Source organism: Lissotriton helveticus, chromosome 7 (genome assembly GCF_964261635.1).
Source record: "Lissotriton helveticus chromosome 7, aLisHel1.1, whole genome shotgun sequence".
NCBI lineage: Eukaryota > Metazoa > Chordata > Amphibia > Caudata > Salamandridae > Lissotriton > Lissotriton helveticus.
This window is the reverse complement of record NC_136068.1, coordinates 502,108,368-502,123,631: the sequence shown is the minus strand read 5'-3', so window position 1 is coordinate 502,123,631 and position 15,264 is coordinate 502,108,368. Positions and strand designations below refer to the sequence as shown.

The 15,264-nt window shown below is 46.1% G+C and overlaps 1 protein-coding gene across 1 annotated transcript in view; it reads right to left on the bottom strand.

Annotated features, from left to right (window-relative positions):
- LOC144768683 (RING finger protein 112-like) overlaps window positions 1-15,264 on the bottom strand; it is a 352,704-nt gene that overhangs the window by 83,016 nt on the left and 254,424 nt on the right. The window contains exon 14 of the mRNA XM_078652512.1: window positions 5,131-5,246. Coding sequence (XP_078508638.1) covers window positions 5,131-5,246 — 116 coding nt within the window. The remainder of the gene's footprint in view (window positions 1-5,130; window positions 5,247-15,264) is intronic.

Sequence of the window (15,264 nt, the reverse complement as noted above, 5' to 3'; positions counted from 1 at the left end):
GGGTCCTGTAGGCCTCTTACATTCCATGACAAGAGCGATAACTCCCTAGTTTGACTTGCTTCAGCCATCTTACTTAGTCCAATCATGGCGGGTGGATCGCGCGTCTAGGGCAGAACTCCATGCCGCGTATGCGAACTAACACTAGTGGTGTCACATATTGCTAGGTGATGTTTAACTGTATCCCCCCCATACCCTCCCCCACCCACTTTGTCGCAATCCCCTGGACAAAGACAACTCCCTCCCATCCCCTTCTTCTCCCGGAACCAAAAAAACAACAATCGTTGTGCTCACGAGTGGGCGGTAACTGCCTGGCCGTGGCCTTTCCCCCTCTAGAAACGCTAGACAGTGAGGCCCAACTGACACAATGGAAATCACACTGCGGCCATTGCCTCTGCCCCCCATGACAGCCTCAACCCAGTCGATCGTGAATAAAGTCTCGCGCACAATGAACCCAGGTCAGTGCATGGGATTTAACATTCCCTTAGAACATATAGCGCTGAGCGTGCCGCAATCCACTTATCTGGTCCTCTCGACGTCGGGGTCAGCGTCCCATGCACGCCAGTGGAGTCACTCGCTGCTGGATGCACGGCATACGGCATAGTTCGTGGGGAGGCGTATGCACCAGACACTTGTGGTGCAGGCGTGGTAATGATTACCCTGGGCGATGTCAAGGTGAGTCGGGTGCAGCCGTCGCTCCCTTTGGTGAGCAGCCCTCTCATTCTAGACACACTACTCGACATCCGACATGGGGTCTGGTGCTTGTTGTCTGTCTCTGGGGGACCTCCTTCGCTCCCCTTTAGGTTTTCGTTGCTGCAGGTACTTTGATACAGCCTTGGGGTCATTGAAGATCTTTGCGGACCCTTCATCTGTGATCTTCAGTCTTGCTGGGTATAGCATAGCATACGGGATCTGGAGCTCTCGGAGTTTTTTCTTCACTTGCATATATTTCTTCCTCTCTTCTTGGACTGATTGAGTGAAGTCAGGGTAGAGCGCTATGTCCATACCTTCGTGCTGCAGTGGGCCCAGTTCGCGTGCCTTGCGCAAAGCCGCGTCGCGGTCCCTATAATTCAATATTTTGGCTATGATAGGGCGCGGTCTGGCTCCCGTCGGCGGTTTCTGGGCCAGGGATCTGTGGGCCCGTTCTATTAGGAAGACTTCTGAGAACGTGTCTCTACCCATCAGGGCTATTAAAAGCTTCTCCACATACTGCTCCATCGGTCCTGTATTGGTCGTTTCTGCAATGCCCATTATGCGTATGTTGCTCCTTCTGGACCTGGCTTCTAAGTCCTCAGCCTTGGCGGACAGTGCGGCCAGTTGTTTTTCCACCCCCGCTTGTTTTGTAGACACTTGGGCGGTCGTGTCCTCCACTTCCGATATTCTGCGCTCGGACGTGTCAATTCGCTCCGTATGTCTGTCTAGTCTCTCAGACATTCGATCAACTCTGTGTGCGAGACTGTCTATTTTGCCGTCGATGTTCGTCAAGGCCGTTTGTATCGTGTGGAACATTGACTGTATGGTGTTGGACGCCATGTCGCCTGTTGCTGGCATTGCTGGAGAGGATGACGGCGGGCTGTCGCCATTTTGATCCGGAAGTTTCCTCGCTTGGTCGAAATTCAGCTTCGGCTGATTCTTATCCGGCTTGCCCATCTTGCTGGTTCACCGCTGCACCCCCGGGTGATGTCCTGAGGGGCACCCCGCTATTAGCGGCTGGATTTCGCCTCGGCACGCCGTTTACTGGTGCCAAGGGTGCACCCACGGTAGCCACTCACCCCCTGCCTCCGGTAGATAATGGCGGCCCTACAGAGGGAGCCAAGGGGTTGGGCCCGTTGTTCCAGAATATGGTGTTTGGGGGGGTCGTGCAGTCAACTTTCCTTTCCCCAACCCAGGGCCACGAGGGGCACGATGCACAGTCTTGTGGAGTATTAGGGTATGCTGGGTCTGGCAATATAGGTCCACTGTCTCGGCGCCCCCCGTGGCAGGGCCGGGGGGTCGTTGTGTCGATGGCGCAATACCGTAACTCAGGATGTCGGCACCCCCGTTCCACAGCCCCGCACACCGGAACGTCCGGAGGAGGGGTGGGGGGGTGGAGGACGCAGCTGTGATCGCCGTAAAAACACCCTGCCCAACGCACCTCAGGATTGTGGATTTCCGTTCGGGGCCGTCTCTTGCCTTGAGCTCCGGGCCGATCTGCGTTCGCAGCGGTGGGCGGGGCTATGTCAGTCCAGGCGACGTGCTGTACGTGCCGGCTCAGGAGCGTACTGTGGTCCGGTGCGCCGCAGTGCCGATCTTCGCTGGGCCGCAAGCTGCCAAAGTGTCAGAATGGTGTGCGGTTTTTCTCCGAAACTTCTGTCGAGGGGTGTTGAGGCTCTAAGACGCCGCTATTTTGCTATTTCGCAGTGGTTACGCCGCAAGTGTAGGATCAGGATGAAAATAATGGGCTCACGGAGGAGCTCACTCAAGACGCGGCCATTTCTCTTCGCGGCTAGCTCCGCCCCCCAGGGAAAGGAAAGAGTTGCAGGAGGCAGAGCTTGCTAGAGCACAGAGGCATTCCTGGGAGAGATTAGCGCTTGGAGCTTTCCCTGTGTAGCATGGAAGCACAACTCCATCTGGAGTCACACCTGGCCACTGGAATGAGTAAATGCAGAGTGTTGTAGCTTGCTGATGTCCCTGTTGCTTCTGAGAGTGATTGGTAGCAGTGCAAAACTCCAGCTTCCCCAATGGTAACGCCATATACCGGTTGAAGAACTAAGATGGACAGACAAGGTTCGGGGGTAGAGAGGTTGACGATGTTGTATCCTGTATGTTGCTCCTAGGTCTTTGGAAGGCTAAGTTCAGGTTGGTTTTGCCAATGTGGGCACTATATATCTGAACAACTCAATAAATTATCTTAACTCTTCTTGCTTGTGGCTACCACACTGTTGTCCAACTCTTTCAACAGGTCTCTCCTGTGTCATCAACAGAATCACTGACAAACTCCTGTATCTTAGCCCATCTTCTAGGTTACCTCTCCTCATCTATATAATCTTTATCCACCTTCATTCATACCAACCCTCCCTTCACGTGCCTTGGCCCTTCCAGATGGTCTCTCTCTGCCTCTCAATTGGCCTCACCGTTGTTGGCCGCTGCCCTAATTCCGCCGCGGCGCTGGGGGGGGGGGGGTCGTGAGAGCAGCACCGCCATGCTCGTGATGGAACCACGGCGTCATGAGTCACGGACCAGCTGTGCTCATGAAGGCGTGGTTCCGTCACGACTTCGCCTACTCAGTAATACGCCAGCACAGGCGGGGAATCAGCGCCGCGTGGGCGGAGCGGCCGCAGCATGACGGAACCACACCGTCATGAGCACACGCTGCCCGTGGCTCATGACAACATGGTTCCGTCATAAGCAGGGAAGGGGTTAATCTGCATTCCTTCCTTACCCACACTGCCACCAGCCTATCTCTCTAGACTTTCCCTTCAATTGTTTCCTTCCCTTCCAATTAATCTCCATGTCACAATTTTTTCCAAATCTTCTTCCCTAGAGTTCACCTTGTGTGCCAGCCTTTGTTCCCAATCACCTGTTTGGATGTATTTACTTATGGTGGGTTGGTGGTTGATTAGAGTCTACTTGTTTTGATATTCTTGAACTTAGCACATTCATTAATCAGTGTGACCTCTCCGACTCATTTACCGGATCCCAAATGCAGACTTACTGGCCTTATTTTCAGTGATATGGCAGCGCTTGAGCCCCCATGAGCAAAATTACCCTGAAAGTCCTCTCAGTCTGTGGACTCTTGACACCTGAAGTCTCAGCCATGGGATCAGCGTCTCAGGCTGGGAAAGAGAGCCTTACTACTAACCAGGCTTGAAAGCTCTATCGACATTCCTCAAATTACACTCCTGGCTTATTTTATAGCCCACAAACTTTAAAGGGTCCCAGGCCTAGTTATCAGAATTTTTCCTTCGTAGTACAATCGCACTGTGGATAAACCAGAAATTTCATACCCGTCAGCAATTAAATGGCTCAAACTTCGTCCTGACCACTAAAGCCACCAAACATTACAGAGCGCAGATGATTCCATCAGTAATTGAAACATGTACTACAAATATATCATTTTTAATGGTAACTGCATTTATTTAACTCTTACTGCCCTAATGAGGAGTTAAAGCGAATTATGACAGGCAGTACACTACTACGGAACCCAAGGTTAGTGGTTTATCCAGTGATTATGAGGATTGACAGAACCACTTTCAGAGGGCCATAGGACAGGCAGGGGTTACTGGGCCCAACAGTGGAGGTTGTGGGTTTTTACTCCTGCTGGCCCGGGGGGCCTAACCCACTATGGATCCTCAAGCAGCTTGTTAACTGGTAGCGGGTGTCAAGCAGTGCCAGGCTTTTTATGGGTAAGTGGGAGCAATTCATATATAGACGCAAAACTCAAAGGAAAAAACTGTAACCACAATAAGCGGATTGTCCAGTCTAATACTTGCTTTTGTCATAAAATAAGTATGTAATACATGCACACAAAGTATATAACCAGTGCACTAATTAATATCCGCAGTCTCTTAAGGTTAGCACTCTAGAGCCATGGCGACGACTGGCACTACACGCACAGCTACCATGTAGGACAAGCGTGAGTTAAGTACATATCAGCGGAAATTTACATGAGTGGGCCGATAGGCTCCACTCCATTGACCCAGGTAAAAAGGACTCTTCACACTATTGATTACAATGAAACACAAAAAGGGTATGCTGCTGCCCCCTTGCTTGTGTCACTTAATTCATAGCAAAGTCAGTAGCCCTTTACCACTCTGAGGGTGGTGCTTCTGCCCTCCTCCCAGTCTAACAAGGCTGAATTACCATGAAACTGGCCTTGGTCATGGTGCACATCCATATCCCATGTGCGCCCATGACCAAACATCAGTACAAGACGTCCAGATATCGGCACAGTTGGGGCACTCATGGCAGGGGTGCACATTCACAACATTGCAGGGGACTTTTGTAGTCCGACAGGGAATAGTCTTATGCTTTCAAGGAGATCATTCTGTACATTTATTTCAGTGTCTTTGAGGTGGAGTGAAATTAGTAGGAGTTGGGTATGATCATTAGTGGGGGCAGGGGTGCTAAAATAAATATTTCTCTTGTTCAAACCTTGAGCTTCTTGGCAAACTGGCCAAATGTCACCTTGGCCCCTCTATTATCCAGCTTGACATAGTGCAGAGCTGCTTCTGCCAGCCCATCGAAAATCCTTGCAGCATCTTCGGTATCTACAACACAATTCAGAGAAGAAAGGTTTGACTGGAAATTTGACTAAAGGGTTGCATATTTTTAATATAATATTATTCATTTTGATTATTTTCAAAGTTCACATAGGAAACTGGATTGGCACTTAAAAGACAAGGAGCAAAGAAATGCATGCCATATTAGCATGGTCTTCACCATCATGGCTTGACTGTATCCCTAACAACCAGACGTTATCAGGGTGCCGCCAAACCAGGTCAAAAGATAACTAAATGTCATGTATGGATTTCTGAAGCCCCCTTCCCCTCTTCCATCCTAATCCAACGCAGGATATATGTGTGTATGTGCCACAGAGCTGTCCTTCTCTGCTATTAACTGGATGATACTCCTTGATGAAGGGCAGCCAATAAAACAAGTTCTTACACACAACATTCATAGAAGCTGCTGTCGGCAAAATCTGGCGTTCATTAACTTATATCTTGACATTATCTGCCCCACCCCAAGCCATTTCCCCTGTTAATAGGAGATACTAGGACTACCTCACCTCCTTCCCAAAGAGTTTTCTTTGCTCATCCCTTTGCCTGTCCGGATAATCCCTCAATGCTTCTTTAAAGTTGAACGGTTTAATCAATGTCTGAGCTTTTAAACAAGCCCCTTTTCAAACCCCTATCACCAGTTTGCCAAGAAGTGCTTTGCGGGCAAAAAATATATAAAGCTCAGAATTACACTACTGGGACTCTGCTGCAGGCCACCTTAGGATATTGTTACCTGTTATGTGGTGAATGCCCTGCATGCCTCGCGGAAACTAACATTGTGCTTACTATTTTCAGGTCATCCTTCCCTGTGGCCCTGTAGTACATAGGGGTTGGAGTAGGGTGCTTAATGACACCTCAGTCACATAACTTTTTTTTTTTTTATATATTTTTTTACTTTAACAGTAAGACAAGAGTAGGCATTACAGATATCAGGTGTCAAACAATAAAATGCAGGTCAGGGACATGCGGGGGGACTATACAAACAAATAACCATCGTAAGGAACACACGGCCTATCACGATTATGCAGATAAGAGAAAGAAAAATAAACAGTCTTATTAGGCGATCAAAAACAATCCCACCCGCGCGACCCCGTCCTCAATGATATAGGATAATTAGGGCCAGAGTAGACACCGGACAATAAAGGATCCGTGGAGAAGAAACAGCCCACCTCTCGTAAAAGGAAAAAGGAAAGACAAAAGGGGCCATAGAACAAAACAAAGGCAAAATAAAACAAGCATTTACAATGCAACGGTTTCGCCTTTAATAACAATATAGTTATTATGGACCACACCAAAGTGGCATCCAATGAGCATTGAGCAGACTACAGGAATATAGTGCAGCAAATTCTCTTACCATCAACCCGGACAAGACACAAATACTTGTAGTCGGTCGCTGTAAAAATAAACGAGACCTATTGGCTATGCCAATGCTTGTTTTTATTGGGCTGACGAGTATTATAAACTCAGGTCGAAAAACATAATGAGAAAGAACAGCAGTGGAGTCTGGAATGTTGTCCCTTCTGAAACTTACTCTAAAACAGAAAATGCTAAGAAATCACATAAAGTATTTCAGAGTTGTCTAAATCATTTCTGAATGATTATTAGAGCAAACACAGGGATAATTGCAATGTAACACACATTCTTTTTAACGTTTAACCACCCTTGTTCCAGAATTGTAAAACGTAAACAAGTGGACACTAGACTATTTTTTTCTAAAATAGGAGACAAACCTAGAAGATCCCGGTTTGTATTTTCTAGGATTTAATACTGAATCTAAGTGTGATTTGACTATAAATGCAGCACAGCCTCGTTGTGGTAATCTTTTCTGAATATATTTGTTTTATTATATACTAAACCAATCGCCTGTATTTTAGTTCGCTAGAGGGACCACGATTTAACTGCAAAGTAAACGTTTTCAGCAGTGTAGCATACCGTGGTTTAAGGGGCATGTTTTTTTTAGCCAATAATTTAGTAAATCCTTAACCATTCATTAAAGTTTCTCTTAAAGTTTCTCGGACCGCTGGTGGCAATTTATGTATTTTGTGCCCTGAGTTCTTTTGTAATGGGCATTTTACGTGATTCGTGAACTGATGTTTTTGGACCGCTTTGCTGAGCGCTCTCACCCAGGCGGTGCTAATCCCAGTGTAATAAAACCATCAACTGACAGCCATCACAATGCTAATTACTGCCAGTCTGAATTATTTTCTGGAAGCTCAGAAGGATCGTGATGGCGAGTTATCATTATAATTGCAAGTTATTATTTGTCATACTTTCAAAAATCTCAGGTAATGAACTTGCATTTGGCTGGTGTTCAAGCAAGCGTGTCGTAGAATACAATCAACAACAACCACACACACAGGAAGACCTTACACACACACACAGATATACATGCACATACACAAACAAATATTGTGTCTCTCTCGCACACACACGCAAGCACCCAGGAATACCTTACACACACACACACAGATATACATGCACATACACAAACAAATATTGTGTCTCTCTCACACACACACGCAAGCACCCAGGAATACCTTACACACACACAGATATACATGCACATACACAAACAAATATTCGGTCTCTCTCACACACACACACGCACGCACCCACACACAAGCATTCAAACACACAGATTCATCCACACCCATGTACACGGGCAGCACTGCTGTGAAATCACGGGTCTCTCGTTCAGAGTACACAAGCCCTTCCGAGAAGATGTCTGGATGTCAAGTTTGGTGTGCTCCATTTCCTTAAATGAATAATCCCATGAGTCCTGGTTTCATTTCATACAAATCGGCCACTAAATGGGTGTACATTTGTGTCTCCGTTTTACCTCAAACAGTAATGCTTTGATTTGAACTATTTGTGCAAGAGGCGGGGGGTGGGAGGGGGGGTGCTGAAGTCACACGAAAGAACGGTTCGGCTTGGGCTCCAGCTTCCAGGAGGACCTCGAGCTGAACCACAGCCAAGCATCTGGCTCGAACCTGTGTGAAATTGCCAGAGGCTGGTCCAGTTCTACTTTGTACCCCTGAGGGTGCGGTATGCAGTTCAACCTGGCCCATGCATTAGGGAACCCGCCCATTTGAATTTAGTAGAGTTCTAAAGTCCCAATGGCAGGTGTGCAATTTATCACCTGAATGCCATTGAGAGTCTTCGACCTCTTCCGGTAGACCTCGGGAGCAAATGAGTAGGGGGCCAAACCTAGTTTGCCTCCTGAATGTTCTCCATTTCACGCATCCCTTGGGTGACGTATTGAATCCGTACTTGTTCATTAATGCAACATGCCACAGGCCAAACTGGAATGCCATGCTTTGCATAAGGTATCCACCTATGCAAGGCGTGTTATGTCCAATGTTTGAATGCACTAACGCTCTTCACTCTATCAGCTTGCATTCCTTGACTTTTATGAGACTGGGTAGAATGTGTTTGGTCAAAGTTGACACTGGCATCAACATTAGTTCCCTCACGGTTATACATGCATTGGTGATTTACAAAATGCTATTTTACCTTCCAGAACGGGCAGTGGGATTCTGTGTGATTGTCACAATCACTCCCATCTGGGAGGGCCAGGCAGCATTCCTGTAGCCAGACGTCTCTCACAACCCAAATATGGCGTTGTGCATACATACATATTGTTTATTGCACAGATGCAAGCCGTCATATTTAAATTGAACTCACATACCACAATAGATATAACGGGTGCAGTCCCCTAGAGCCCCACATTTGCCCATGGGTGGCTGTTCAGAGATCAGTCCGTGTACGGAAGCTGGCAGCCTACTCTTGAATGTTGAATGATGGCAGTCAGTCCCCGCGCGAGACTAAGACAGGCAGGCAGGGCCTCGTTCCTGAAAGACCCGCAATGTATGACATTGTCCGCTACCAGGAAGCGTCACCTCCTGCACGTGCAAGGGTGGCGGGAGAAATGAGACAGTACAATGATTAATGCACTGCTCCTTCCTCGGTAAAGAACCAGGTTCAAGTCCGTCTTGGAGGACAAATTAAATATGATGGGTGGCCTCGGTAGAGTTCTTAGAAACCAGTTCACACACCCCGGGTCAGAGTGGGCCTCACGCGCTGATGCGCCGCAGCCTGTGTTTATAACAGCGACTTAAGATCAGAGCGGGTTTACTCCAGTGCATCCACGGCTTTAGGGAGGAAAATGGCAAATATTGATTTTTTATTTCCAGATCAACCGCTCGCTGGCATTTTAGTCAGCCTCACGCGGTGCTGCTCAGCTGCAGCTCCGCGTCCCATTACGGTGCACTTTGAAGGCAGGGAAAAGAACCTATCGAAGAAGATGTGGAGGAATGTTGATGTTGGATCCGGCGCATTGCATCGCTCTGTGTTATCTTGGCATGCAGGCTGTGGCACGCATCAATGGAGTTGTAAATGAGCCCCTGGCACTGTTGAACTATCTTTTGTCCGGCGGACGCGCGCATTCCCAGGCGCGTGCTCGCCGCAGGGTTCCATTGTACAGTCACACACGCTTACCTGTGCACCTGCTGTACAGAGGTGGGCTCCTGGGCTCACGCTGGCTGTGGACTCGGAGTGTTGCACTTGTCTGCTGGACTGTGCATGTTTTACTGGATAGGCCAACACAGCCATCTAGAGGACTGAACAGTGCTTGCCACTCAGAAAATAAAGCAACATTACTTTTACAGTATTTTTACTTATTTGCAAATTGGACACAAATTGTGCTGACTCCCTTGGGGTTTGCCTTTTGATTTAGCACCGGCTGCAAGCTGGCAGTAAACCAAAGCACATGACGGACACGGGAACAGACAGAAACATCGCCTGCACGTGTTACTCTCTCCTTCTGGGGGGAAAACGCCGAGGCCTTCATTACGCCTTAACATACAATCAGACACGGTCAGAAACTCCTTATCAGGAATACGAGTTGTGCCACATATAAAAACACCTTTGGGTTTTACACGGAGACTTGTCGCCAGTGAAGGCGCGGTGGGATACCTCTGCAGAAAAGTGTCCGGAATTTAGGAAAAGCCTGAAGGAATTGTTGAACTAGCACCGATACTCTGGCAATTTGCCATTCGATATGTGTAAACCCACAATACTGCATACGGTAATTACCATACCGGAAGTTTTGGAAATTCCTGCCTGCTATTGTATTACTTCATCAGTTTGCACACACAGCTTTTAATGACGATTGTTACATATTAGCATAATTTCCAGCGCACTGTGCCACTGCGCAAACTCATCCATCGCTTTGTGTAAATCGCAAAAACGTTCACATTACCATTTCTACGGTTTGGACATACAAAATCCAAAACAGGTTTACAAATACCAAAAATTGCGAAATTGACTAAATCTGTTAAGTTTGTGAAGGCACATTTTAAAAATCTTGGCCTCCCATGCGTAACTTTAAAGCAGCCACGGCTGCACTATAAACAAGTCAGGTCCCGGGCCGTGCTGTGATTGGCTGCCAGCCCGGGACACCCCGTGACGTCAGCCAATCACAGCGCGGCCCGGAAAATGACGTCACTGGGGTGTCCCGGGCCTGCAGCCAATCACAGCGCGGCCCGGGACAAAGGGGCGGGGCTTAAAAAAAGACCCAGAAACGCCCCCGAATCGCGTTTTCTCTGGAAAACGTGATTGACGGCCAATCTCTTCCAATGGCTAGCCTCCATTTATGGAGCTAGCCAATGGAAGAAGGGGCGGATTCAAGTCCCCATAATGTAAACAATAGCTTTCGCCTGGGCGTAGCCCTGTTTCGCAGCGCTACGGCCAGGTCGAAACCTAAAAAAAAGAGCAGTCGCAAATTATCCAATAAACTTGACAGTATTTTCAAACATAATGGGACTTGAATATATTTAGGATTCTGCTGAAACGTCGATTAGCACACATCGAAGAAACAGCAAGTTAACTGTAGTTGAATTAATCTTATTGCTACCAATCTGCATACAAAGTATTAACAAGCATTCCAATTATGTTTTCTCATCTGGAAAAAATGATCGATTTATGCAACCTGTCAAGCCTCTATCATTTATGTGGTGGCTATGTCACTAGTACCCTGAAGCCATTTATGGTAGAAATTAAGCATCTACAAACGAATATCAAATCAATTTCTTATCATGCTCATAACATATTTAAACTTCAATGCCCTTCACCCAACCCGAGATCTGTCAACTATTGGCAAATATGCCAACATATGTCAGAGTTCCTTACTGAGAACTAAGGAAGTTCACAAGGCTGTTTTTGCTGTGGCAAGGCGCATAGACCAAAATAAAAAAAGTGAATAAAAAAAAACTCACAGCATACATTGCACAGAGAATACCATATTCAGAGAACTGCTCCTTAAAGGATGTATCCACTAGGCACCATCAGTCATGAAGTTGCACAGCTTTAAGAAGCGGTTGACAAAAACTAGAAGCTCTAAGTACAAAATGAGAATTGCCAAATAAATCCCACAAATCATCAATGCTTAGGAATATGACATTTCTTAAGGGGTGTGCTGCAATCCCCAAATATTTTAGGACATCTGTCAGACCATGTTCTCGGTCATTCTAGAAGCATACAAACACTCAAAGATATCCTCACCATGCACTCCTTCCACTACACACCCCCCTCGGTCCCTTAGAAAATATCTTAACCAAACAAAATGCGATTCTTCAGTGGATAATTATTCAAGTTTTGCACTGTAAATAATATCACCACTGATAAAATGTTCATGTTCAAAATTCAACAAAAATCTTCTGGATAACCTCTAAGAGTTTATAGAGGTATATTTCACAAAGCATGGCAAAAGACAATTTCAAGCTTGTTGTTAACAAGGTGATGAACGGCATTAGGCACCAAGCTGTACTCTTTTCTTAGATACCAGTTGGAGGGATGCAGTATTAGTGTTCTTGTCTTGACCAACTAATAACATTCAGTGCAATGTAACATTTTTAACTGTCCACATACCAATATTATCCAATCCTAGACCACAAACATAATTTAGTAGGTTTACTTGTGTCTTTACAGTAGGATTACTGGTGAGTAATATTTGTAGCATGGGCAAAAGTACATTTCAAAATGCAACAATGGATGACTATACAACAATGAACATAAAGTTAGATAGCATAGCTGGTTCAGAAATCTTCCAAACCTGTCAAATTCTTGCTATGTTTCACCAATACTACAAACTAGTTAAGATTAGCAAACACATTTCGGTTATTCAAATGAGACTAAATAAGGCGTATAGCATTACTTGCTCATTTTGCTCTCCATAATCAGGCAAACACTTTGATAAGAATAATAGGAAGCAGTGAACACAGAAGTCTTCCTAAAGTTCCACCCACACTGCTCTAGAAAAACAAATCCGGATCAGTGACAAACAGCTAACTACCACAATAATATGCTCTATCGGTTTAGCGGTCTAATCTGGAAATGCACTATAAAATGAAAAGTTAATTTCAATCTACAAATAAAACCTTGTTACATAACATAAATACCTACTATGGCTACAATAAAAAAAAATTGCCATTCTGGGATGAGAATATTTTTTGCTTCTAGGATATCAGTATAATCCTACATTCCAAAAAGGTGTCGGTAAAATGTCCCTGAAGCAAACGTGCTCTGTTTAAATTGAAAAATATGATGCCACAAGAAATCGTTTTGAAGTTACTTACAAAGTTATTTACAAGTGTTTTGCTTACTTATACAAAGCCACGGCAATTGAGTGTTGATGACGTCCTTACCGAAAAATCTTTCATTAATCGGTTCATCAACGTTACAAAATCGACTGCATGAAGCTCAGTTTTGCGGGGAGGATTGGTTAGAACTCACATATGGACCTTGCTGTTACAAGGACACAATGGCTGTCAGTGCCAACGTTTTGGAATCCAGAGCGTCATATATAAGCAGATACAGCAACTATAAAACTTGATATTTCGACGTGTAGCTTTATTGTAAAATTCTAAATGGTAGCAGCGACACTCAACAGAACTTTTACAATAGGCTGGACTTCGCGTTTTAATGCTAAATTAGATCACGGATTATTGTATACGTTGCCACACTGACTATAGAGCATGAATTAAAAATACGGTACTTGCAGAAGACAGAACTTTCCTTAATGGATTATTGGACGAGTATTTCAAAGAGGCACCTCTAAATGTTGCACAATTTTACATACCGATGCTTAAAATGAGTGATTAGAGTCGAAAAAGAATGAAGTGTTACGGCATGGTGATAGTAGTGGGAAACAACAAGAAGATGCAAAGTGACACAATCGTGAGTGGACGCTAAAGGGGCAGGGTGAGATGTCACCTATGACTTTCACAATGAAGGGGTTGCAGTGAGTAGAAAACAAGTAATGGAGGAAGGGGAAAGACATTCAAGAGGAGGTGATTGCTGGGAATAATAGCTGGTTTGGAAGAGGAAATGGGGGGGGGGTTAGATGTCTGTCTGAGATAACTGAATCTGCTGTATTCGTGGAGGGCGTTAACCATGCCTGTGTGGGATGGTTTTGTCGGGCGGTGGCTCAGGCATGCCTGCTATACGTGATAACATGTCAGCACCACCGACCCTCACTGTCAGCGCTCAGCCCAGCTTTCCCTTCTCACCTGCCCTCTCTGCTCCAACTGCTGTCACTCACGGCTTTCCCCAGACGGTGGCAGCGGCTCTCATGGAGGTCTCTCCAGCTCACACACACACTACCCCGTCCTCTGCTCTCAACCCTCAGCCCGTGCTTCCGCCCTCCGCTGCCGTATGCCAGGTCTGAAATCTAAAACAAGCACAATCCCCAATGGAAACAACGACATAAACAAGCACGGGTTCTACCAAAAAGCCCAAAGTAGATTCTCACTTCGACAACAGCGAAACATACGACTGAAGAGAAGAATTTATTGACATTAAATATATAGCTCAATCAAAGTTCAAATGCGCACTTGGAACAATTATAACACTATAGGTGCTCGTTAATTTTTCAAAAAGAAAAATTAAATGGGAGATGCACAAAATATTTCGGACTTGCTGAATTTGATTTAATTACTATTTTTTTCAAGCTAAGACCCTTAAATAAAAAGTTATTATTAAATAGCTTTCTCAGTGAGACTGTTCATGTTAACTTTACCGGTAAACATTGACTTCTAAGATGGCCACCACGTCGCTTACACTAAACAGTGCTTCTGCGTAGATGGACAGTCCCTAACTTTCACGTATGGTGAACAATTACTGTCCAAGCTTGCTCACTGTCAAACTGTTGAAAGAAGCTAGTTTTCCGATGGTAATCTAAAAGCGAGAGCATAAACTAAGAGACTGAAGCAATACATGTGAAAAGAACAGTGAAAATGTGGATTTAGCGTACAAAAATAAACAAGTCAGGTCCCGGCCGCGCTGTGATTGGCTGACGTCACGGGGGTTTCCCGGCCGGCAGCCAATCACAGCGCGGCCCGGGAATGACGTCACGGGGGTGTCCCGGGCCGGCAGCCAATCGCAGCGCGGCCCGGGACAAAGGGGCGGGGCTTAAAAAAAGCACCAGAAACGCCCCCGAATCGCGTTTTCGAGAGAAAACGCGATTGACAGCCTCTGCCTCCCAATGGCTAGCCTCCATTTATGGAGCTAGCCAATTGGAAACAGAGGCTGTCCTAACCTCACTATTAGAAACAACAGATTTCGATCTGGGAGTGGCTTCGCCCCTCGCCAGGTTACGAAACCTAAAAAAACTCCCCGAACCCCCCCACCCTGTACCCCTGCAATGGCTACGGCCTAACCCCACTGTCGCCCAAGAACTACCCTAAAAGAAGGGAAAAAGAGGGAAAGTGGAGGAGGAAAAGCAAACACTACCGGTCTCCCGTACCCCCCGCCAGTAGCGACCACCCCGAGACGTAGTAAAATCAATATCCAGCAAAATATACAAACCAGTCGGGGGAGTATAGTCAATAACCACCCAACCCCCGTCACATTATAGGCACAACCCCGGCATTGCATAAAGTTATTGTATCAGATCCAAGCGATCAAGCTCAGCCCTGGCCAGTGCGGTCTTTCATAAGAGTCTTCTTCACTC